The 27,003-nt window shown below is 36.5% G+C and overlaps 1 protein-coding gene across 3 annotated transcripts in view; it reads left to right on the top strand.

The window, feature by feature from the left end:
* The window catches only part of KCNH7 (potassium voltage-gated channel subfamily H member 7), a 516,764-nt gene that overhangs the window by 330,071 nt on the left and 159,690 nt on the right, over positions 1-27,003 (top strand). For all 3 annotated transcript variants that reach the window (XM_090267694.1, XM_090267702.1, XM_090267686.1), the window contains exon 3: positions 8,259-8,414. In XM_090267694.1, coding sequence (XP_090123820.1) covers positions 8,259-8,414 — 156 coding nt within the window. The remainder of the gene's footprint in view (positions 1-8,258; positions 8,415-27,003) is intronic.

Genomic DNA, 27,003 nt, shown 5'->3' with positions numbered 1-27,003 from the left:
TATTTCATTTAGCACTCTTTCTGGGGATTCTACCTTTCCTTTTGATGGGAGGTTGTTTCTCTGTCTCCCCATTTTTTTGACTCCTATTGTTTGTTGGTGCTTCTTGGAATGATCTGCACTTCCTGGATCTGCCTCTGGTGGCGTCAGATCATGTACCAGTCTGGCCCTAGGCAGCCTGTTGGAGACTTCCAGGGATCTACTGCTGTTGTCTGTCTTCTTTGATTGTTAATCTATTCAATCTGTGATTAGCTGTCAGGCTTAAGGACTGTGGGTGTGGCAGCTTAATTCCTGTAGGCAGGGCTTTTGCTTCCCCTCAGGCTGACGCCACTTGGAGGGGAATGGTCTACCCGCAGTACTGGGGATGAGTCAGCACTGGGACCCAGTCAGCTGCTCCTCCAGTTCTCCCCTCAAAGCCACCGTGCCAAATTCTCCCCAAGTGTCTCCAGTCCTCTCTGCCTTCCCTCTGCTTGAGCCCAGGGTAAGTGGTGGCCAAAATATTTTCGTATGTGATCCACTTAAGAGCTCTTTTTCTCCTGCTGTTTCTCTCCGGCTAGCAAGAAAGCCTGTGGCTTTTCGCTTTTCACAGCTGATACTATTTTACTTTCCACTCTGTCGCTGTAGGCTGGGAAGCCCAGCTGGGGGTTTAGACCCTGCCCTTCTCAGGGGGAATCCCCGGCTGCTGAGCTGTTTCTCAGCCCCTTCAGCTGCCACCCGTGGGAGCCCAGCCAGCCCTTCCACGTCTCCGCACTCCCTACCGGTCACGTTGTGATGTAGCGGCCTTTTCTGTCTCTCCGTGGTTATAAGACTTCTCTCCAGCTGGTGTTCGGTTCGTTATTCCAGATGATTTCTCCAAAATTACATTGTAAATCCAGACTAGTTCTAGGAGGAAGTTAGTGTAGCTTCCATTTACTCCTCCGCCATCTTGTTTCCAAAAACAATTTTAAGAAACACTTTTACTTGAATAAGAACTCTTCCTGAAGTTTTTGATTTTAAAAAGGCGATACTTTTAACATAAACAACTGTCTAACCTGTAAGATTTCTACCACCATAACTAAAAAAATATATTATTTAAGACCTGAAGAACATTATGATAAATGAAGTAAGTCAGACAAAGGCAAATAGCATATGCTCTCACCTATATGTGGACTTGAACAAACAATAAAAACAGAAGAAAAAAAAGTTCATAGAGAACAGATGGGTGGTTGCCATAGAAGGGGGTGGGAGGGATGGACAAAGTGGGTGAAGGGGATCAAAAGGTACAAACTTCCAGTTACAAAATAAATAAATAATGGGATGTAATCTACAGCATGGTAACTATATAGTCAATAATAATACTGTATTGCATATTTAACCATTGCTGAGAGAGTTAATCTTAAAAGTCCTCATTACAAGAACTGGTGATAGATGTTAACTAGACAATGGTGATTATTTCACAATGTATAAAGATATTGAATTATTATGTTGTACATCTGAAATTAATGTTATATTTTAATTATACCTCAATAAAAATATTCAGATAATAAAAATATAAAGTACTGCTTTAAGTCTGTACTCAGTTTTAAATGTTTTCTATTCAATGGTGGTAGTTGACTGTAAACTGAGTCATCCATTTTCTCATTTCCAGATGATTCTAATAAAACATATATAATTAACCCTATAATTGTGTTCACAAAAGAATTTCAGATGCAACTTCAGGTCAAGATGGGTGCATAGCTAAACACACCTCACATCCTCACACAGCTACAGAAAGTACAACTAGACCGCAAAACAAATATCACCCAGAGACATCAGAAATTTGAACTGTATGGAAGTCTAACAACCAATAATTTAAAGAAACCACATTCATCCAAATGGGTAGAGGGGCAGAGCTGTGGTGTGGCATAGAGAGCTGACAGAATGGGTGGTCTCATATTCACAAAGGTAGATGGAAATTGGAAGGGATACCTCAGGAGTGAGAGATTCCAGCCTCAAGCCAGACCACACAACCCAGTATTGCAGCACCAGAAAGATAAATACTCATAACTTTTGGCTATAAAAACAAGTGGTAATTGGGGCAGCAGAAAAAAAACTGCCAGATTTTCAGGAGACCCCTCTTAAAGGGCCTGCACAGAGTTAGGACTTACACAGACCCACACCCCTGTGAGACTCAACACCAGGGAAACAGCCAGAAGAGCACAAGTGGCATAGAGGGAGAAAGTGAAGTGACTGGAAATAGGGCAAGCTTTCACACAGGCAAACCTCCAGAAGCCAGGCAGTGAGTGGCATTGTCCCTTCTCTAAACCCCCACCACACACACACACACACACACACACACACACACAAAGCAATGAAATGGGTTGCCTCACAATGGTGATTTGCTAAGGCTCCTCCCCACACAATTTATAAGTGTCTTTTCTACAGTCCGCACTACTAAGAGAGTAAAAGCAGCTCTACGTAATACACAGAAAAAACAAGGGAGGATGCCAAATTGAGGAGACAAAGAAATATGTTCCAAATGAAAGAACAAAACAAAACTCCAGAGAAAGAAAGAAATGAAATGAAGATAACCAAGCTATCATGTGCAGAGTTAAAAACACTGGTGATCAGAATGCTCAAAGACCTCATTAAGTATGGCAATAGCATAAAAAAGACCTGGGCAAAAATGAAGGTTACATTAAGTAAAATAAAGAAAAATCTGCAGGGAACCAACAGTTGAGGGGATGAAGTTGAAAATCAAATCAATTACTTGGAACATGAAAAAGAAAGAAAAAAAATAGAACAGCAAGAAGAAGAAAAATATTCAAAAAATAAACATAGTCTTAAGAGCCTCTGGAACATCTCCAACTGTAACAACATACAAACCCTAGGGATGCCAGAGGAGAAGAGAAGAGCAAGGAATTGAAAACCTATTTGAATAAATAATGAAAGAAAACTTCCCTAATTTGGGGAAGGAAATAGAATATAAATCCAGGAAGCACAGAGTCCCAAATAAGTTGGACTCAAAGAGGACCACACCAAGTCACATCATAATTAAAATGTTAAAGGTTAAACATAAAGAGAGAATCTTAAAAGCAGCAAGAGAAAAGCAAGTAGTTACCTACAAAGGATTCCCAAAAAACTGTGAGCTGATTTCTCAAAAGAAACTTTGCAGGCAAGAAGGGACTGGCAAGAAGTATTTAAAGTGATGAAAAGCAAGGACCTATAACAAAAATGACTCTACCCAGCAAAGCTATCATTTAGAATCGGAGGACAGATGAAGTGCTTCCCAGACAAGGTAAAGCTAAAAGAGTTCATCATCTCCAAGCCATTATTACATGAAATGTAAAGGGACTTATTTAAGAAAAAGAAAATCAAACCTATGAACATTAAAATGGCAACAAATTCACAACTATCAGCAACTGAATCTAAAACAAACTAAGCAAACAACTAGAGCAGGAATAGAATCATAGATATGAAGATCATTCAGAGGGTTATTATCTGGGAGGGGGGAGGGGGAGAATGGGGGAAAATGTGCAGGGATGAAGAAGCATAAATTGGTAGGTACAAAATAGAGGAATGTTAAGAATAATATAAGAAATTGAGAAGTCAAAAAACTTATGTATGACCCATGGGCATGAACTAAGAGAGGGATTGCTAGATGGGATGGGGGTATTAGTCATATGGGGATAAGAGGGGGAAATTGGAACAACTACTAGCATAATCAATAAAATATATTTTTAAAAAGATGTTTTTCTTTTTTTTTTTTTGGTTGAAGGGACCAAATTAACACATTAACATAAACAAATTTTTGTTTTAATTTGCTGATAGATTACAAACCAAATAAAATTATTATAACTTGGGCATTGGAAATTTTGCACAAAAAGGAAATGATTAGTGTAACAAATGTGAGCGAGAGTCAATAATTTATTAGTTTATGTCCAAGAAAGTAAATGAGAAAAAGGAAATAATTTTCTAATGCTAAAATCAAAATAACTCAAAATGAGTTATCTTCATTGTTTATACACATATATTTTATAATGATTCAGATTTAAGCAAAATATATAAGGATACACTAAGATTTTTTTCTAGAAAATTAAAGAATATATCTTTTCCCTATACTAATTATTATAGAGCTAGGAGTGAAAATAAATTATAATTAAAATGTTTTTATTCTATAATGTAATGTCCAAATTTGTGAATACTTTCTGAGAAATTTCATGCATATTTTATGTAAATGTATATGCAATAAAATATGGAGTTAAAAGTCAAAGTATTTTTTCAAGAAGTACAAACTAGTAGTTGCAAAATAGTCACAGGGATGTAAAGTACAGCAGAGGAAATATAGTTAATAGCACTATAAGTGTCCTTGTTGATTATTTGCTTGGAAGATCTATCCTTTGTTGACAATGGGGTGTTAAAATCCCCTACTATGAGTGTGTTGCTGCTAATATCTTTCTTGAAGTCCTCTAATATTTTTCATATATATTTGGGTACTTCTATGTTGGGTACATATATGTTTTACAAGGATTATATCTTCTTGATGAATTATCCCTTAAGTATTATGTAGTGTCCTTTGTTTCTTTTTAGGGTCTTTGTTTTTACATCTATTTTGTCTGATATAAGCCTTGCTACCCCAGCTTTTTCTTTTCTTTTTTTTTCATGTCTGTTTGCTTGGAATATTCTTTTCTTTCTTTTTAGTTTCAGTCTGTGTAAATCTTTTGTTCTGAGGTGGGTCTCTTGTAGACAACATATACATAGGTCATGTTTTCTTATACCATTCAGCTACACTATGTCTTTTGATTGGAGCCTATAATGTGTTTACATTTAAGGTTATTATTGATAGGTATTTATTGCCATATTCCCCCTTTGTACCTGTGTTCCTCTCTTGTTCTCTCTTCTCTCTCTCTCTCTCTCTCTCTCCCTCCTCTCTTTCTTCATTTCTTAAAGCAGTCTCTTTAGCATATCTTGCAATGTTGATTTGGTGGAGATGTAGTCTTTTAACCTTTTTATGTCTGGGAAACTCCTTATTTTGTCTTCCATTTTAAATGAGAGCCTTGCTGGGTAAAATAATCTTGGTTGCAGGCCTTTGCTTTTCCTTATTTGAAATGTTTCTTGCTATTCCCTTCTGGCTTGTAGTGTATCTGCTGAGAAATCAGCTGATAGCCTTATCAGAGCTACCTTGTATGTTACTAGCTATTTCTCCCTTGCTGCATTTAATATTCTTTGTCTTTAAATTTTTCCATTTTAATTATTATGTGTCTTGGAATTGGCTTCCTTGGGTTCATATTGATTGGACTGTGTGCTTCTTGGACTTGCATGACGTTTTCCTCTCGTAAAGTTAGGAAAGTTTTCTGTCATTGCTTTTTCAAATAAGTTTTCTATCCCTTCTCCTCTTCTTCTCCTTCTGGTATTCTTATGATATAGATATTATGTTTTATGTTGTCCTGCAGCTCTTTAATCACTCTTTGTTCTTTTTGAGCTTTTTTGAGTTTTGTTGCTCTGTCTAGGAATTCTTTCTTATCTTGTCTTCAGCTTGCTGATTTGATGCTCTGCTTCATCTAGCTTGTTTTAATTTCTTCTACTGTGTTACTCATTTCCTCCTGGCTCTTATTGATAGTTTCTATGTCCTTTTTCATCCTTGTAGCTTCCCTGGAAATCTTTATAGTTCTCACTGAGCTCATTGAACATCCTTATAACCATTATTGTGAACTCAGTGTCTGATAGTTTGCTTGCCTCTATTTCATTTAGCACTCTTTCTGGGCACTTCTCCTTTCCTTTTGATTTGGGGGTGTTTTTTTGTCTTCCCATTTTAGGTGACTCTTCTTGTATGTTTTTGCCTCTTTTATTGATCTGCTTTGATTCTTGTCTTCATCATGTGACCTCCTGCAGTAGGAGACCTGTGAGAGTCAGTAGTGTAGTCTCCATGATATCCTGAACTTGATGCTCTTGGGATTCCCTTTATGCTATTTATGTAGGCTTTCTGGTTGTAATTTGGTTTTGATTGTTATTAGGCTACGCTTTTTTGGGTCCTTCCCTCCAGCTGGCTGACTGAGAGTCATTCCATGTACCACATCTTGTATGCTGTTGCATGTGCTGCCAGAGCAAAATCAAACATCCCAGGAAATAAACCCACACCTGCAGTAATATTCCCCACATACAAACACTCTTTCAATAGCAAATGAGCCAATATAATAAAGGTATAAAGAGAGTAAGACTGTTATAAAAAGGGAAAAATGAATATGAAATGACTAACTGAAAGAAAACTGATTTTGAGAGGGTAAAGGGAGTAGCAATAAAAATAGTAGGGAGTAGAGACAAGGCGAAGAGAGAAAGAAAGTAAAATTTACACCATAAATTAAAAATGGTGTGAAGAAGGCAGAATGGAGTAAGAGAATGGAAGTGTATAGTGTTAGATTTAAATAGAAATTTAAAAATGTTTATATAGTGAGAGAGAGAAAAACAGGAAAAAAATTGGAGAAAAAGATCCACCATAGCACTATCAACAAATGAGCAAAGATTAATATAGGTGGGGAGGATAATAAGAGAGAGAGAGGGAAGAAAGAAAGAAAGAAAGAAAGAAAGAAAGAAAGAAAGAAAGAAAGAAAGAAAGAAAGAAAGAAAGAAAGAAAGAAAGAAAAGAAAGAAAGAAAGAGAAAGAGAAGCTTAAGAGATGTCTAGGGGAAAGAGAAATGATTTTGAGAGGATAGAGGGAAAGGGAATTCTAAGAGTGAGAAATAAAAACCAAGATAAGACAGGAAAAAAATTAAAATTAAAAATTAAAAAAGGAACAGGAGGAAGTAAAAAATGAAGTAGGAGAGGGGAGCAGTAAAACTTGATATTTGAAATACAATGAAAATGAAAATCTAGAAATAAAAGTGAAGAAATGCAACAACAATCATCATATCCACAGCCAACAAAGATTGATAAAGGTAGAAATAAAATAAGGGTATTTTAACAATGGGAAAAAGAATGTGAGATGACTAATGACAAAAAAATTTGTTTTGAGAGGCTGCATGGGGAGAAACAATAAGAGTGTGGAATGGAAACAAGTTATAGCAAGAGAGAAAATAAAATTTAAAACAAAAATAAGAAGAGGAAAGGGAAGGTAAAATGGAGTAAGGGAAGGGAGGAGCCAAATAGGAGTTTGAAATAAACCATAATATAAAAAACTAGAGACCAAGAAATTAATGTTAAACCTATGCAGGAGAGAGAATAATGCAAATCATGATGAAGACCATGTGGAATTTGTCTCAGTATAATCTAGTGTTTACTACTATTTTATCTTTCTGGATCCACTCCTAGTGATGTTGATGGTTTCCCAGTCTGGGCCTAGGCAGCCTGTTTGAGACTACCAGCAATCCACAGTCTGAGGCTGTCCCCTTCAGTTGTTATCTAGTGAATCTGTAATCAGCATTCAATCTTAAACACCACAGGGTGGGGCAGGGTAATTCTTATAGGTGAGGCTATTGCTTCCCCTCAGGCTGATGCCATTTGGAGGAGAGTGCACTGACTGAACAAGACAGTTCCTGCTGTATGGGGGATGAGTCAGCACAGGGATCCTGGTGGCTGCTCCCTCAGTTCTCTCCCCAAAGCCACCATCCAAGACTCTCCTCAAGCATCTCTAGTCCACTCTGCACCCACTCCTTTGCTGGAACCCAGGGTAGATGGCTGCAAACAAAATTTTGTTCACTGCCCTTTAAGAGGCTCTCTGTGTATCCTGCCATTTCTCTCTGGCAGACAGAAACCCTGCCACTTTTCACAGCTGGATGTTATCTGGGTTCCTTTCCAGCTCTGGTGCTGTAAACTGGGGGACCCAGCTTGGGGTTTAGAATCCCACACTTCTCAGGATGAACCCTTAAGGCACTAAAATTTCCCTCCAGCACTTTAGCTGCTGCCCATGGGAACCCAACCAGCCCTCTCATGTCTTCTCCACACTCTGTACCAGTCATGTTGTGGTGAAGTGGTTTCTTCTGTCTGTCCAAGGTTATGAGTCTTCTTTCCAGCTATTGTTCAGTTGGTTATTCTGGATGATTTCTCTGCAATTTAGTTGTAATTCCAGATTGGTCCTGGGAAGTTAGTGTAGGTTCCACGTACTCCTTCACCATCTTGGATCTCCCATACCTGTTTATTAATTGCAATAAAAGCAAACCATAATGAGAAAAAAATCAAAATATTTTAAGTTAATTTTAATGATTGTTTCATACAGAAAATTCTATAGGGTTTTATTAAAACTTTAATATTACTGATACTTCAAAATGTTGCCATATTTTAAACCTAACACTCATCTTTCATTTTCTTAGGGAGCACTTTCATTTGCAACACTCACATAATTCCAGTGAAAAACCAAGAGGGCGTGGCTATGATGTTCATCATTAATTTTGAATATGTGACAGATGAGGAAAATGCTGCTTCCCCAGAGAGGGTAAATCCAATATTACCAATCAAAACTGTCAATCGTAAGTAAAAGTTAACATGTACATAATATTCTTTATATTCTGTTATTGTAATAATTTTAATATTATTTGTTTGCATATTTCAATTTTAAAAATATATTTCTATTTTAACTAAAATAATTTCCTATGAAAAAGCCACAGGTGATGTTACAGTTTTGTTTCTTACAGAATCAGCCAGCTTCTCTCAGAGCCATTTGACTTGTATAGACCACAGTAAATTCAATCAGTCTCCTACTGATAGACATTTAGTTTGTTTCCAAACTTTGGCCATTCCAAATAATGCCAAAATAAATTGTATATGTATATTTTCATATATGTATATTTATATTCTTGGAAAAAAGTATCTTCAGTGTAGATTCTATAAGTGGGATTCCTGGGTCAAAGTTTAGATGCATATGTAATTTTTATTTATATTACCAAACTACACTCCTTATGGCATGAACCATTTTATACTATCACAAGCAATGCATTAGACCTTCTCCCCAAAGCAATACTAACACAGTGAGTCAGCCTTCTTCATTTCTGTTATACTAGGTTAGTAGTATCTGAATTAGTTTTAGTTTACTTTTCTATTATTATTAGTGAGATTCATTTCTTTTTCTGTCAACAGTCCATTTCCTGTATGCATTTTCAGTTGTTTTTGTTGTTGTTGTTGTTCTTTCAAATTTTAGAATAAGTTGCAAATCACTACTTCAGCAATTTTTTAAAATCTTTTTTCCTGATTTTTGCTATACAAAGGTGTTTTTTGTAATTTGGCTAAATTTATCAACCTTTATTCCTCTGATTCTCAATTTTTGAGTTATATTAGAAAAGCTTTAACCATTTCAAGGCTGTAAGTAAATTCATTTTTAATCTAGAAATTGTATGGTTTTATATTTTAGGATCTCTGGTGCATTTAAGTTTAACTTGGTTTATAGTACAAGGCATAAATTTCATTTATCACTTTATCAATGGCATTTCACCTTTTTATTGATTAGTAAGTCAATTTTTTCTATGGTAATTTGAGATGTCACCGTAATCCCATGTTAAATATCCTGTATACTTTAGTCTGTTTCTCAAATTTATTCTGTTCTGTTGGACTATTTTTCCTTCAGGATCACACATTTTAAAAATATACATTTGATATCTAATATGAAATGCTCTTTTGATATTAATCTCCAGGGGTTTGGAGTTATTTCTTGCCTAACATTTTATATGAATTTTAGAAATAATATATCTAGATAGAGAAAGTACCTTTGGTATTCTTATTTATTCTTATTATATTCACATTATTTTATAAATTAACTTGATTGAAATTAAAACTTATGCTATTGAATCATTCTACATAAAAATGTATATTTTATATACTTTCATTTTAAAGTCTAATTTTGTTGGGGTTTATTGAAGTGTTTTCAAAATTTCCTCATTATTCAGTTACTCAACATTTAATTTTTTGTTGTTGCTTCTTTTATAAATAGAATTTTCTCTTTTATATTTTAAGGCTACTGATTTTTTTAGTAGGTTTATACTATCTTAAATTTCTTAGTTTACAGTGGCTTATACATTGACTCATGAGTTTATGAAGTATACCATGTCAAATAGAGATTGCTTTACATTTTGCTTTATAATTCTTATATATCTAATAGTTTTCTCTCATCTAATTCTACTGGCTATTACCTCCAATGTATCATTTACAAATGTTGTTGGTGAGCATCATGCCTTATTCTAATTTTTGTGTGCATGTCACCAGTGTTCCCAATTAATTGAAATGATGTCATGTGGGCTGAGTTTAATGTCTTTTATAACTTTAAGAAAGTTTCCACTGACTTATATTTATTAAGAATGAGTGTTGAAATTTGTAAATTGCCTTTTGGCATCTTTCAAATAAGTGCACTATTCTCTTTTCTTATTTTTATGGTAAATTTTATTAATGGAGCTTGCTAATATGAAAGTATCCTTTCATCTCTGAAAGAAACCACATTTGGACATGATGTATTTCATTTTGTAATGTGCTGTAGAATTAACGTATCTAAAGCTAATTTAAAATTTCTACAATATCCATTAGGAATTCTGTAATTTTTTATGTGTATGTGCAATTTCATCAGATATTAGGATCAATGTTACAATTCCTTCAAAAAATAATGTGGCATTTCTTCTCCATTTTCTGTGCTACAAAACTACTTAAATAGTTTATATATTATGTAGCTTTAAAAATTAAGTGTGACACCTCTGCACAATGACCTAAGTCTGGTACTTACTTGTGGAGTAGTTTTTTGACAATTATTTTTTTCTCCAGAGACTGTTCTAGTCAAATAACCCAGTTCAACCAGTGCCAGTTTTGCCAGTTTTATTTCTTTGAAGGATTTTAAACATTTATTTTAATAGAATTATGCAAAGTAGTCTTTTTTGATAATTTTAAGATTTCCTTTGTTCCTACTTGATATGTCTCCTACCACTCCAAGGAGACTTTCATATTCCACTTTTTTCTCTTAGTTTCTGCCTGACTCTATTGTAGTGTGCTCTCCTGAGCCAATTCTGCTGAATTTGAGCATTTATTTCCTCACTTATGTGTAAATTAAAGTTTGTAATGTCTCTTTCACTAATTATTCTTTAAGCATAGTTTATGAGCATATTTATTTGACTCCCTGTTGCTCTGTATGATTTTTTAGAGGATCCATGAGGGAGTTGGAATTTAAGTATCTGTCATTGTCTGTGGGAAGCTTAAAACCTTATCACAAAACTTTAATATTTTAAAAAAGAAATTGTTATATTGTATAATATATAAATTGAGGTGTATATATAATTTAAAAACAACAGTCTCAAAAGGCTATGTTGTAAAACTTAGTATACTACTAAATCAAACGTACAGCAGAGGAGAATTTTTTTCAGTATCAGTTACTTCCTTAGGTATTTCTAAATGACAGTAAAATATTCTGTTAAAGGCATATTGGGACAAATATTTTAATGATTTCAATATTCTGAATATTTTACTCTGAACAATCTCACACTTGGGGAAAGTTCTCTATTAAAGTCATTAATTTGTAAGTCTCCTCAGTGACATGTATAGAAACAAAATTGAAGTGTAATTAAAAAGCTATTATGATAATAAAGTTTCATTCTTTAAGTTGATAACTGTTGTGAATTTTTATATTTTTCACTAACAAATTCAATTGTCATTGAATGATTCCTGAGAATACATTTTAAGTAATGTCAACCTGTATTTAGATCATAGATGTCAATAAGATCATTTGTTTGGGGGGATGCCTAGTTTAGTTTCTTCATTGTCTTCACAAAGTCCTCATTTTTTCCATAGAATTATTGTCTTGCATGGTTCATCGAATTGGGTGGAAATGGAAAAGAGAAACTTGTATGAGGACTATGACAGAGAGGGGATATTTTTTAAATAAAGGAAGTACTTGTTTCAAACTGAAATGCAAATGGAGAATCGAAATTTGATTTCTTGAGTGGAGAATAATCTGTACAGTAGGCTCTCAAGATACAATACATAATCTATGCTACTTTATACTGTGATTAAAATAGTATTTCATGTACAAGTGGTAGCAAATTCAGCAGAGATCATTTCTTATATTGTGAACATGAGTGGTTTCCTTACACTGCAACTGTCACTCATACAGGGAATCATTGAAGAGAATACAAATATACAGATAAAATTGCTTCCATAGCCCATTATTTACAACCAGTATGTTGGGTTTAGATTATACCTTCTATCATTACACACTCTAAATTTCCCTTTATTTGGTGTCATTTTTTGATGAGTTGATAGTTAGATCCAGCAGAAAAGTCAGAGACAAATTATGCCTGGTAACCATACAATTTCTACTGATCTTTTGCAAACTCTTGCTGATTTTTTCTTCAAGTATAACTTATTATAACTGTATAAATAATGTTATTGGCTATTTCCAACATTTTTGTTCCTAGGGTGGCCACTCTACAAACAAACAAAAAAAAAGAAATAAAATAAATGTTGAGACATCTTTTTTTTTTTTTGCAGAAACACCTTATCTTCAAAATATTAATGTATTATCTACATGAGGAGTGTGTGTGTGTGTGTGTGTGTGTGTGTCCCCAAGTGATGGGATTTAAGTGAGAGCAATAGGAACAAAACAACCAAGATGTGAATTCATGTAAATTCAAGTGTCTCTCCTGAACTGTAGACAAAATACAGGAAAAAATGTGAAGTGACAATGCAAGAAACACAAATGAAAAAGAAATGTTAATTTAGATTATTAAGTGAAAGTAAAGAAATTAAATACACAATAGAAAATATGGATCATAAAAAGGCACTGTGATAAATGGGGCTGAGTAAATTCTGGAATGAAAAGTCTTGTTATCTAGTTAATGAAGTGGTGGATCATTTTACAGTACACATATTTAGTTTCAGAAACTCTATACAAGAAAGGTAAACAGCTTTCTCTAGGAAAAACTAATATTTCTAAAGTATATTTTATTGATTATGTTGTTACAGTAGTTCTAATTTTTTTCCCTTTTGCTCCCCTCTGCTCAATAACCCCCTTCCCTCCAACAATCCCTCCCCACTTAGTTCATGTCCATGGATCACATATATAAGTTCTTTGGCTTCATCCTTTCCTGTATTATTCTTAACATCCCCTGTCTATTTTGTACCAACCAATTATGCTTCTTAGTCCCTGCACCATTTCCCCATTTCTCCTCCTCCCCACTCCCAGCTGATAACCCTCCAAATGATTCCCATACCTATGATTCTGTTCCTATTCTGGTTTGCTTAGTTGGATTTTGTTTTTATTTTTTAGATTCAGTTGTTGATAGTTGTGAGTTTGTTGTCATTTTAGTGTTCACAGTTTTGATCTTTTTTTTCTTAAGTAAGTCCCTTTGACATTTCATATAATAATGGCTTGGTGATGATGAGCTCCTTTAGCTTCACCTTGTCTGGGAAGCACTTCATCTGCCCTTCCATTCCAAATGATAGCTTTGCTGGATAGAGTAATCCTGGTTGCAGGTTGCTTTTCATCACATTGAATACTGCTTGCCAGTCCTTTTCTGCCTGCAAAGTATCCTCTGAGAATCACCTGATAGTCCTGTCCTATAGGCACCCTCCTGTAGACAACTCTCCGCCTCTCTCTTCCTGCCCCCAGGACTCTATCTTTATCTTTCACCTTTGACATCTCAGTCATGATGCATTCTGGTGTGGTCCCCTCTGGGTCCAGCATGCCCGGGACCCTCCATGCTTCCTGGACCTGTATGTCCATCTCCTTTGCAAAATTTGGGAAGTTATCCTCATTTTTTTCAGTTCTTGCTTCCTCATTCTGCACTAGTTGACTGTTTGTTTCTTCCTTATGTTCCAAATCATTGATTTGAACCCTGGTTTACTTCCCTTCACCATTGGTTTTGTGTGGGTTTTTCTTCATTTCACTTAACATAGCCTTCACTTCTTCTCTTATGCATTTGCCATACTGAAGCATATCTCTCAAGCCTGTGAGCATCTTTATCACCAGTGTTTTGAATTTTGCATCTGTTAGGTTGTCTATCTCCTCATCTGAGAGTTTGGCTATCTCCTCATCACTTAGTTCTCCCATTGGAACCTTGATCTGTTTCCCCTTTGGGGCCATACTTCTCTGTCTCCTCATTCTGACAGACTCCTATGTTTGTTTGCCTCTGCATCCCAGGTAGAGTTGTCACTCCTGTTACATTGTAAGGGGTGGAGCCTTAGGGATTCATCAGTACAGGGCGACCTGTTTCACCACGTTGGGGTGCTGTATGTGGGGAAGGGGTCCGAGAGGGAACAATGCCACCCACTCAGCACTCACCCCTTTTCCAGGCACCTCTCCTACTTCCACACCAGACTGGCACCCCTCTAGCTGCTGCCCTGGCCATCGTTCCTAGAGTGGGTGGGTCTGTGGACATTCCAAGACCGTGGGGGCCCTTTAAACAAGCAGACTCTGCTGAGACTGGCAGTTTCTGCTTCCACCCCAACCCCCACTGGTCTGCACAGTCAGAAGCAATGAGGCTTGATTTTCTCCGGTGCTGAGGCCATGAGCTGCGAGGTCCAGTGAGGAGCTGGGAAGGCTCCCCAGGTGTTCCTCCTGACTTTTTAAAATGTGTGACTGCACTTTCTACTGGCCTGCTGCTGCATCCTCTCCACTCTGGCTCTGCCCCTCCTATCTGTCTGGATGAGTATTTCTTCTTTATATCTTTATTTGCTGGACTTCCATGCAGTTTGCTTTTCTGGAACTTCTGGTTTTTTCTAGTATTGAGGTACTTGTATTCCTTCTTAGTTGTGGAGGGAGATGCAGAGTGTTTTGGAAAGACTAATTTTTAACAAACTTATTATTTGTCAATGGTATAGGACCAGCCACATATAGATGCACACATAGATGACTTATGTACCCTGGAATGAAGCAAGTACAGGAAAGAAATTATTTTGATAGATATACCTAGCAAATTGACAAATACTACACAATTGAGTCAATGAATTGCTATGTAATAAAAATAAGTACAAAATAAAGGATATAATTAAATGTTTTATGTCATTTATATTCCATATAAACTCTGCAATCTAAAAAATGAAAAGATACAGACTAGGAAATAAAATTGTACGTTTTCTACCAACAAGAAGGAGGCCTGATCTAAAGGAAATAATAACCATGGAAAAATGAGTTCTCTTTTGTTTTGTTTTCTTTTGTTTCTATTATATCTGTTGCTATAAAATATTTGCACAAAGTGGAATATAAGCAAATCATGTGCTCTTCTAGCTTACACTATTAATTTCAAAATTAATTCTTGTCAAGTTTAAGAAAAGGTTGTTTTTATTATTTTAAATAAAATAGTTTCTGTTTCATTTTAAATTATTTTAAAATATATTTGAGTTTTATATTTCTTCTCTTTTATAGTAGCAATCTAGAAACGCCAATATAGTTCACACACACACACAAACATACATATATTTTAATTTTTTAGACATTTCTCAAGGGAGATTGAGAAAACCTTTTTTTTTTTTTTTTTTTTTTGTTCATTTATTTTGTTCATTAGATTCCACTCATAAGTGAAATCACACTGTATTTGCCTTTTTCTGACTGGCTTATTTCACTTGGCATAATATTCTCCAGGTCTATCTATGCTGTTGCACAAGGTAAGAGTTCCTTTTTTTTTACAGCTGAGTATTATTCCATTATGTAAATAAACCACAGCTTTTTTATCCATTCATCTACTGATGAGCATTTCAGCTGCTTCCAAATCTTGCCTATTGTAAATAATGCTGCATATTATTTAGGGGTGCACATATTCTTGCCAATATTTATTTTGGGCTTCTTTGGATCTAGTCCCAGAAGTGGAATCACTGGGTCATAAGGAAATTTCACTTTTAATTTTTTGAGGTAACTCCATACTGCTTTCCACAGAAAACCTATTTTAAATAAAAAAATTATTAATTGAACACTATACTTCCAAAGGGAAAATGAATGCATTCTTTGTTTTAACTTCTTCAGCCCTAGTTCATGGCAGGTATCCCCAATGTTTTGCAAATAGTAAGTGCCTAATATATATTTGTAGAATATATAAAGAAATAAATATTACTATTACATTGAGTATGTTTTTCCCTGTTGAATCAGCATTCATCAGATTGTCTAAGTCAGTGATTCTCCAAGTGTGAGACCACCAGCACCAACTGCAACATATTTGAGATACAAGTTCCTGGGTTTTACACCAGAACAACTGATTCAGAAATACAGAAATTCAACAATCCATATTTTAACAAACTCTGTATATCATTCTGATACCCATTAAATTTTGGAAACTACTGTCTAAGTTAAGTAATGTTGATATAAAGCTATAAAGATCAATTTTAAGTGAAACAATGTAAAAACTTAATTAAATAAAGTTAATTTTCATAGTTTCCTATTCTCACAGTAATTTTTAAAAGGGAACTTTGTATTTAATCTTATTAAGGTACTATAATTATCTTTCATTATCATTGGAAGGATTAAAATTATACTCCCCAAATCAAAGCAGAATTTTAATTTAATTTTTACCAGAATCAAAGTTTGAATTACTCTAAGAGCTTTGACTCAAGCTAAGTCTACACACATAAAATACAGCTGGTAATTTAGGTAATTTTCTATCTAATATAAACCATTAAAAATGTATTGATATGCGTTGGACTCTGTATTATGAATAATTGACACATAAAATACATATTTTCCTGAATAGCTGCATTACTCCCTCAAATTTGTATCTCAATTTTCAGACTTCAAGCTAAGGAACTAATATATTTTCTGTATTGCTGGTTTATAAAAGGACATTCAGCTTCCGGCCAAGATGGAGGCTTAGACGGACACGCTAGGTCTCCCTCTACAACTAGAAAGGAATACAACTACTTCAAAACAAAGGATAACTAGAAATTCCAGAAAATAAAACTACACGGAAGCCCAACATATGAAGTTATAAACCAGCGGTGCCATTTGGGCAGGTAAGAGTTAAAGAGGGCAAAGCTGTTTGCAGAGCGGCGGGGCGACGAAAAATCCCGGCGGCAGTCAAGCCCCTGGCAGTGCGCGACCTCAGCGCTGGGGAGAGCAGCCACCGCATCGCCTTGAACAGTGAGGCCCAGGGGGGCGGGAGGACGGATCCCGGTCTCCTAGCTGAATAACTGTGTAAATCCATCTTGGACCCCCGCCCCCAAAGAAAGCACCACAGGGCTGCGAAATAGGTCGCAGACAGGCGCTGGTCGCTGACTTGTGACCGTACACAGGCACTGCCCCCGACAGCTGGCCCAAGAAAACAAAACGCATCTGTCAAAATGTGGCAGACAACTATAGAAATCCCGGTGACACAGCTCACCAGGCAGCAGATAGAGAACCTGACAGATGAACAGATAAGAAACCTGTCAGAGGCTCAGTTCTGGGCCATTGTTATCAGGTGGCTTACAGAATTCACAAAAGAGCAGGAAAAAGATAAGAAAGAAGCGAAAAACTTTCATAACGAAAGGAACAAAACCGCATACGAGACAGATGGTGAGGGAAAAAAATCCAGAGTTCATTTCAACAAACTGGAATATGGAGAAGGAACAAGCAGTCAACCAATGCAGCGAGAGGAAATGGGAAGCAACAATGAGAGGATCAGAAACCTCTGGGACAGCTATAAAAGGCCCAACATAAGAATCATTGGTTTGCCAGAGAATGAGGAAGATGAACTAGAACTTGAAAAATTGAGTGAAAATATAATAAAGGAGAACTTCCCAGACTTGGGGAAGGGAATAGACTTGCAGGTCCAGGAAGCAAGGAGAGTTCCCAAGAGACTGGACGCAGGGAGAACCACTCCAAGACACATTATAATCAAAATGTCAAAAATTAAAGATAAAGAGAGAATCTTAAAAGCAGCAAGAGAGAGGAAAAGAATTATGTACAAAGGGGTCCCAATTAGACTATCAGCTGACTTCTCAAGGGAAACCCTACAGGCAAGAAGGGACTGGCAAGAAATATTCAAAGTAATGAAAATCCAAAACCTACAACCACGAATACTCTATCCAGCGAAATTGTCATTCAGAATAGAAGGACAGAGAAAGTGTTTCCAGGACAAAATAAAACTGAAAGAGTTCATTAGATCCAAACCACTGTTATATGAGATGTTAAAGGGACTGGTTTAAAAAACAGAAGCTAGGGAGATGAAACAAAGGCAAACTAAATAGGCAACAAGAGTGGAAAAGGAACTATGGGTACGGGAAGCATATTGGGGGGAGGTCAACAGGGAGGGGGAATGGGGAAAGGGAGGGAGATGATATAGGAATTGGGGATCAAGGTAGGAGGGAATGGAATAGACGGAGAGAGGTTGGGAGGAACTGTATGCACAACTAATGGACATAATCTAAAAGGGGGGGACAACTGGAGGGAGGGGGGCCACCGGGTGGAGGGGAGCAGAGGGAAGGGAAATTGGCACAAATGTAATATTTTAATCAATAAAACACATTAAATCTGAAAAAAAAAAAAAAAAAAAGGACATTCAGAGTGTTTTTATTATTCTCCATTGGAGCTGAAACTCATTCTTTAATTCAAAGATGTAGAGACTCTCTAGTAATATAGAGTTTCCCTCTCAACAAGCATTATCTAGAAACAATCTATTATTTAGATAAATTTAATTAAAAATTTTACAACACAACTGATGTTTTCTATTATGTGTTTGGAAGTTAACTCTTTTTAAAGATTAAATTTGATATAGAAAAATGAACCATAACGTGGCTGCTAGTGGAAAAGTTTAGTCATAGGTTACAATTAATTTTATATCATCTTTCCCCCTCAGATTTGGGCAAAATTATATTTCTAAAATCAAGAAAATTGCTTGTAGTTGAAAAAAATGCATTATCCCTTCATTAATAATGAATGTTAATGATCACTTAAATCAGCATATCCACACCGGTGTCCCCATGTGTACAGTAGTCCCTCGCTATATCGCAGTTCACTTATTGAGGCCTCGTTAAATGACAAGATTTTAAAAAATATTATATTTAATTATTTCTCGCAGATTTTTCACTATATTGAGGGATTTTGCGGTACTGTATACGTATATTGTTAAAGTTACATAGGTTTAAGAGTGTAGAATAAATGTAAGTTTCCTACTTCTCAGGTGGTTCTGGAACATAATACCCATGATAAGTGAGAGAATACTGTATATCATTTGGAAGATTTTGTTACGTAGCAACCCCAAATCAGACACAGGTCCCTATTCATACAACATTTGGGTAACTGGTATTGTACCATTTGTATTTAGAATATTCCATGAAGAGAGTCCCTGTCAGTATTATAAACTAGCTGGTCACCCTAGATCAGTCAGGGAAACATGTTATTTTCACACAACTTGAATGGACTGTTTAACTTGGCATTTGGAAAATGAAGAAATCAGTTGAAGAGAAACAAAATAACAGTTTGGATAAGTCATGCATTGATTTACTAAGCAGTTATTACATAGAAGCCTAATTAAATAATCTATACATGTATCTCACGATGACTTGGCCAGGTTGGAAACAGTGCCTCTCAGACATCTGTGAACCTGTTCCAGAGGTTCTCTGCTGGTGTAGTTCCTTTGCTCACTCTCACACGCCGCAGCCTTAACTTCCCTGACTTCCCCACACCTGTGCCACTGGGTCAGGACTCACATTGCTTTGAGATTCCACTTTGGTCCTATGCTTACTGCCTTGTTTGTTGTAAGATCTTGCTTTTTCTCTGTTCTTGCCCTAAGAAATGTCCCAGGAGGCTTAGTTCTCCAAGGCATGACTCACTACACTACATCTGCTTCTTTAAAGAGTCCCTGTTTAGCTTCAGGCTTACTAGGTCAGTGTACTCCCTAGTGATCTTGTATTGTCGCTGATACCAGGACCATACTGGCCAAATTGCTCCATTTGTCACCCACAGATCAGGTTAGTTAGCTCAATACTGATTCTCATGGAATGATACTTTTTCCCAGCCTAACTGCTATCTGCTGCCTTCTTGGACAGTTGTCTGGGTTGCTCTGGCAGCCCATGGACAACATTGTATATCTCCTTATATACTTAGGAATAGGAAAGACTCTTTGCCGTGCCAGGTACCTCTATGAAAATTTTCTTCCTAAAAAGAAAAGGCAGATACATCAATTATCTTCCCTGTTTCTCCCATGAAATTTGAAATGGCACTCTTTGACTCAGAAATTAAATCATGTTTCTCTGCACAACCAGAACTCTAGGGCTGGAGAAAAAATTCACAATGATTTTAAAGTTGCTAATATGTGTCAGATTTTTGAATACCCTAATTTTAGAAAGATACACTGATATTTATTTTAAAATCTTTATTTTGTGGGACAATAGCTGCCGGTAGATTTAATTTAGATCATTGGTTTTTTAGAACTGAATCTGGCTGTCCTCCCTTCTGTACTGTGTACAGTGCCACTCAGCCTGATACCTCTGCCAGGGCTGGAACCATGCTGCTGGAATCTCATCTGCTGAGGGCCCCTGGTTCTGCCCCTCACTGAGAATTGTCAAAGGACGGGGACTGCCTTAGCTGAGGTTAGGCCCTTCCTATGGCCCGACTGTAGCCAGTAAGAGCTGATGAAGGGACACAAACCCCAGATATCCTGGCTTCAGTTTGGCATGACTCTGAAGGGCTCTCCAGTTCCAGAGCTCTAGGAGGACCTACTGAAGCTTCAACTGCATTTGCATAAGTTTACTTTCTCTGCCCACTTCTGCCTTCCTACTTTCTTTATAGGCATGTCTTCTGAGAACAACTCTGAAACATTTTGCACAGTTCCAAAGACACCTCTCACCACCCCTAACTCTTTGTAAGAGGAAATATCTCTACCTATGGCCTTTATAACATCCCCCACTTCACCCCCTGCCATACATACACATATGCCCTCTCCTTACCATACTGTATTCTCTAATTTGCATGACTGCTTCAACTTAAGGTTTTCTCTATGTTTAAGTTCATAATTTAACTAAGCTGAAACAAGCAAGAGTAAAATGCTTTATGTTTAACTTGGTTTTAATTATTAGGTAATCTAAGTTCTAAGAGTTTGTAGAAATGATGAGAAATTGAACCAAGGGAATGATTGGGAATTCATGGTTGTGAGGAAATTCAGTGATTAGGAATGTATGGAGGATTTTTCTAAAATATTTGTAGTTTTACAAGAAATATTATTGTCTCTAACAATCCTAGATATATTCGTAACAGAAAAATTGTTTGAAGTCAAATTGACATGATAGTTTTCTGCCAAACTGCCATGGATGAGGACCTGCTCTCAGAGGAGAGAAAGATGGAGACAGAAAGAGAGAGAGTGATAACAGTTCAGACTGATGAAATCTCAATTTGAAAAAGTTTAGCAAAACAATTTTATGAAGTCTCATTACCCTGGGAGAGAGAGTAGAAATTTAATTTTGATCATTATAATTTTTTGAAAATTGTGATTAGCAAAATGATATATGCAAAGTAAATCCAAACTGGATGTAATATTAAGAGTTGGTTAATCCTAAGGAACTCTAGGGGAGGTTAATGGAAGGGTTTGGGTTTAGGAAGGGGGAATTTATTATTCAACTCTGAGATAATAAACAAAATGTGTGCATGCATTTATCTACATTTATTTAGAGGAGAGAGTTATGATTCTCATTAGATTCTCAAGTGGATATTTACGGTCCAAGTAAACATAAAATCTTAGGTAAACTGAAATTACATCATGGAAACTACTGTTTTATTCTAACTTTACCCTGATTTCTTATTTGATTGTGGACCAGGTATTTTACATCCTTCCACGTGTGGTTAAAGTCATAATTCAAGTCGTAATTCAAAGAGAAAGACAAAGGGAATATCAATGCACTTTCTTGGTTGAGAAGTAAAAAGCTCTTAGTTCAATATGACACAAAATACATGAACATACAGCTTCTAAATTTATATTCAGCAGCTTCATAAAAGTGGCATGTCCAGAGAAAGACATTGTCATAGTAATTACTTCTAAGTTCCTATATTTTAGAAACTATATAATATCTTCTTACGTGAAAGTGGTATATTTAAACACAATAATGTTCATTTAAGTAGTCTGTCAATGTTTATACTTATTTGGGGGAATGTTTTAAAAATGCTTTTGAAACACTTATTCAGCCTTTCAGATTCATTGAACATTTTAGTAGGCAGAATAAACTATTTTAGTTACCAAGTTAGAATACAAATATATTAAGAAGTGGAGACTTAACTTACAAGGGTGTTTTTTCAGTGTTAAGGCCCTAACAGGACTATGCTCATTTAGTGTTTTATATTTTATGCCTGAAAGTACTTGCACTAAGCAAAATTCTCAATGTGTATTTTTTCCGGATGAATGACAGTTAGACAACTAAATTTGTAATGCAGTATAACATGATCATATTAACCTAGTGGTGCAGAAAAAACCATCTGTACACCTTATACATGACTAAACTATAGAAACAAACTAAATGCCTTGTGTGATCATTAATTTAAAAAAGGCAGTGAATTGTTTTTGAAAGAAGGCAGTAATGAAAGTGATGAAAAATGAAGAAAAGTAGGCGTTGACCTTCAGTTCATTGTAATAAGCTTGCAAAATTGATTTGTAAATTGCTTTATTATTCAACTTTATGTGCATTAAAAACCAATCAAATTATTCTGATACAGTTTACTGATTTTTAACTTCGTGATTTACTTGACCAAATAAAAGTGGTAGTAGAATTATGTGAGAATGCTTGCAAAACAGCTATTGTGTCATGCTGATATTTAATCCTGTTTGCATAGACCGATTACTCTCCTTTGTATTTTATTAAACAAGAGTTTAATGTGGAACATACTTGGGGTTTGTCTATGCATTGTGTTGCGTCTTTTCCAGAAAGATAAATTCTATTTCAATTATATTTGACATTATCCACTAGCTTACAAGTGAAAGCTTACAATAATAAATTGAACTACTTAATTCTTAGATTTCCTGAACAGGTATTTTACATAAAATTCACTAGATGATGAAGAGTTTGAAAATATTTCTGTGGATGCTCTGGGACCAGAATGGTAGCAATTAATAACCTCTGAAAAAAGATGAAATTTACCATAAGAATTGTACAAATTATATAGGACATGGTATACAGTTCAATACAACTCAATCAATCATTTTTGGTAAATAGGGGTCAATACAATTTCAGGAAGCTAAGATTCCCTAATTAAGTTTACTGATGCAATTAAATATTCTAGTTTTCCTACAGTAAAAATTTATTTACTATGCTCAAGCGTTCTGTCAGAGCTGGGTTTTTGTGAGCAAAACAGACAGGGGCCCTCCTCTTACAAGGCCTATTGTCCACTAAGGGAGATAAATGTTAATAAGAAAATTAACAAGTGTATAACTAGTAAACTGTATTGGAAGTTATAAAGAGTATGATAATCCAGTTCAGAAGGAAGGAAAGGCCTTCCAAGGGAAATAACTCTGGAGCTAAAACTCAAAGGATGTACAACGGAGGAAGGGTAAAAAGTATCAAACACTCGGAAGCCTGGAGGGAAGCACAGGCCAAGGAAGGTGTTATAAAGCCCATGTAACTGACTCCTGGGGGCAGGGGAGGAAAGATAAAGCAGCAGAGGGAAGATAGGGTTGTCTTCATCCGCAAAGCAGGGAATTATTAGGAGCAGTGAAAGATTAAATGATAGTCTACAATATCAAAAGTGCATTTTTTTGAAAAATAAAAAAAATTTAAAGGATGGACACTATGATGCAATGTGGAAAGTGATTAGCATCCTAATGTAACAAATAAGGTGAACCAATAGTAGCTTAGACAAAAGTGAGAGCAGTGGATATGAGAGAAGTGAAAATAATTATTATTAGTGACTATCATTAAAAAGATATTTCAGAGGTGAAATAAACACAATTAGGTAACTGATCAAGTATGGCGATAGAGGGGAGAGAGAACAGTAACTAGTATGACCATCAAGTCTTAGGCTTATAGGACTAGATGGAAAAAAAAAAAAAGCCTGGGATGGGAAAGAAAGATCATGAGATTGGATTTGTTACGAGATTTTGAGGTGTTACTAAGAATTCTAAATGAAGATGTTGTGGAGGGCATTAGATATTCAGGTTTGAAACTAAGAAGAGAGGTCTAGGTCAGAGATATACATTTGAGTCATTGTATTAAACATGGAATTGCAAATATGTGTGTATGAGACCATCCATTAGAAGAATATATTCAAATAAAATGCAGAAAAGATTTCTTTTCTTGTATGTTTTTTTAAGTATATTTTATTGATTATGTTGTTACAGTAGTCCCAATTTTTTTCCCCTTTGATCCCCTCCACCCAGTACCTCCCTTCCCTCCAGCAATCCCACCCCCCTTAGTTCATGTCCATGGGTGGTGCATATAAGTTCTTTGGCTTCACCCTTTTCCATATTATTCTTAACATCCCCCCTGTCTATTTTGTACCAATCAATTATGCTTAGTCCCTGAACAGAGAAGGAAAACTCTGATTCCAAAAAACCTCCGCTGCCTTGCGGCATACCTCTTCAGGGGAAAGGCTAAGGGAGTAAACCCCGACAGAAAATCCGGAACCGGAGTCCCTAAGGCGGTTTGACGTTGTAGTCAACACTGGCAACTCCTGCGGCGCACCTGAAGCCAAGCTGTATTGACTCCGTCTTTCCCTTGGATCCTTCAGCTGCGAAGAGAGGGGGGGTCTGCTGCATGGGCAACAGCAGACCCTCCATATCACCCTGCCCAGGCTCTGTAGCTTCAGCTTCACTGGAGAGGACACTCCAGCATCATCACAAGATGTCGATTCAACACGGGAGGAGACAGATACCGTGTCACTCCCGAGTTGGACTGCACAGCCATTCTCGGCGGTGCAGATAGACTCTTAAGAAGCTACACCATCGTCTCTCGAGACGGACGGCTGCCGATGACGAGTCCCTGAACCATTTCCCCATGTCTCCCCCTTCCCCCTCACAGCTGATAACCCTCCAAATGATCCCCATACCTATGATTCTGTCCCTATTCTAGTTTACTTAGTTGGATTTTGTTTTTATTTTTTAGATTCAGTTGTTGATAGTTGTGAGTTTGTTGTCATTTTAGTGTTCATAGTTTTGACCTTCTTTTTCTTAAATAAGTCCTTTTAACATTTCATATAATAATGGCTTGGTAATGATAAACTCTTTCAGCTTTACCTTGTCTGGGAAGCACTTCATCTGCCCTTCCATTCTCAATGATAGCTTTGCTGGATAGAGTAATCTTGGTTGTAGGTCCCTGCTTTTCATCACATCAAATACTTCTTGCCAGTCATGTCTTGCCTGCAAAGTTTCTTTTGAGAAATCAGCCCACAGTCTTATAGGGACTGCTTTGTAGAGATGACTCTCTGCTTTTCTCTTGCTGCTTTTAGAATTCTCTCTTCATCTTTAACCTTTGGCATTTTAATTATGATATGTCTTGGTGTGGTCATTTTTGGGTCTAGCTTGTTTGGGACTTCCTGTGCTTCCTGGACTTGTATGTCTATTTCCTTTGCCAAATTTGGGAAGTTTTCCTTCATTATCTTTTCACATAAGCTTTCCATTTTTGCTCTTCTTCTTCTCCTTCTGGCACCCCTATGATTCGGATGTTGGTATGTTTAAAATTGTCCCAGAGGTTCCTAAGCCTCTCCTCATTTTAAAAAATTATTGTTTCCTCATTCTGTACTGGTTACTGTTTGTTTCTTCCTTATGTTCCAAATCATTGATTTGAACCCTAGTTTACTTCCCTTCACCATTGGTTTTCTGTTGATTTTCCTTCGTTTCATTTAGCATAACCTTCACTTATTTCTTTATGCAATTGACTTATTTAAACATATCTGTCAAGCCTGTGAGCATCTTTATCACCAGTGTTTTGAACCCTATGTCTATTAGGTTGGCTAACTCCTCATCTGTTAGGTTGGCTATCTCCTCAATGCTTAGTTCTCCCACTGGAATCTAGATTCATTCACTCTTTTGGGCCATAGTTCTCTGTCTCCTCATCTTGACAGGCTCCTGTGTTTGCTTGCCTTTGTGTCTTAGATAGAGCTGTTGCCCCTGTTACGTTGTAAGGGGTGGAACCTTAGGTATTCATCAGTACAGGGCTACCCATTTTACCATGTTGCAGTGCTGTATGTGGGGGAGGGGTCAAAGAGGGAACAATGGCGTTTGCTCAGCACTTGCCCCTTTTCCAGGCACTTCTCTCATTTCCTGTATGGGACTGGCGCCTTTCTAGTTGTTGCTCTGGTCATTGTCCCCAGAGTGGATGGGTCTGTAGATGTTCCAGGACCATGAGGGCCCTTTAAACATGTGGACTCTACTAAGACACCAACAGTTTCTTCCTCTGCCCCAGCTCTCACTGGTTTTCACAATGAGAAGCAATGAGGCTTTATTTTCCCTGGCACTGGGTCTGTGAGCTGTGCGGTCTGGTGTGGTGCTGGGAGCGCTCCCCAGGTGCCCCTACTTATAAAACTGTGTGACTGCCCTTTCCACCAGCCTGCTGCTGCTGCTGCTGCAGCTGCCACCACCACACTGCATCCTTGCCACCCCAGCTCTGCTTCTGCTACCTGTCTGAGTATTTCTTCTTTATATCTTTCTTTGTTGGACTTCCATGCAGCTTGATTTTCTGGAACTTCTGGTTGTCTCTAGTTTTGAGGTAGTTGTACTCCTCCTTAGTTGTTCTTGCATGTTTTAAGACCATTTTCAATGCATTGAAGAAAATTTCAGAGTAAATACATTAAAGATAATGGTGTCCATGACACTTAAAGGATATAAGTTGGTAAAACAAAGATCTCAAATGACTAACTAGAAAGGTGACATGTCATTATAAAGCCATGGGTGAAGTGGACCTATACCACTGTGCTAGCAATAAAAGCTGGAAACAACATTTTCCTGTAAACAGTTTTTTGAATAGCTTCAAATCATACAATATTATTTCTCTTCCTTAAATTTTTTTAAGGAGTAGATGTTTTATCTTATTGGTTTTTTTTTTTTTTTAATTTATAAGAGAATGAATGGGTGATGTAACAAACAATAGAGATATACAAAGAAGAATGCAATACATTATACTTCCCCTACTTCCAAACCCACTTAACCAATCAACATTAAAAGTTTGGAGTATGTTCCTCCAGGTTCTTCTTTATTGCTGTAGAACTCA

This window comes from Furipterus horrens, unplaced genomic scaffold (assembly GCF_987537825.1).
Source record: "Furipterus horrens unplaced genomic scaffold, mFurHor1.1.pri manual_scaffold_1, whole genome shotgun sequence".
Classification (NCBI taxonomy): Eukaryota; Metazoa; Chordata; class Mammalia; order Chiroptera; family Furipteridae; genus Furipterus; species Furipterus horrens.
Note: the sequence above shows the minus strand (reverse complement) of the source record. Positions and strands in the feature narration are given on the sequence as shown.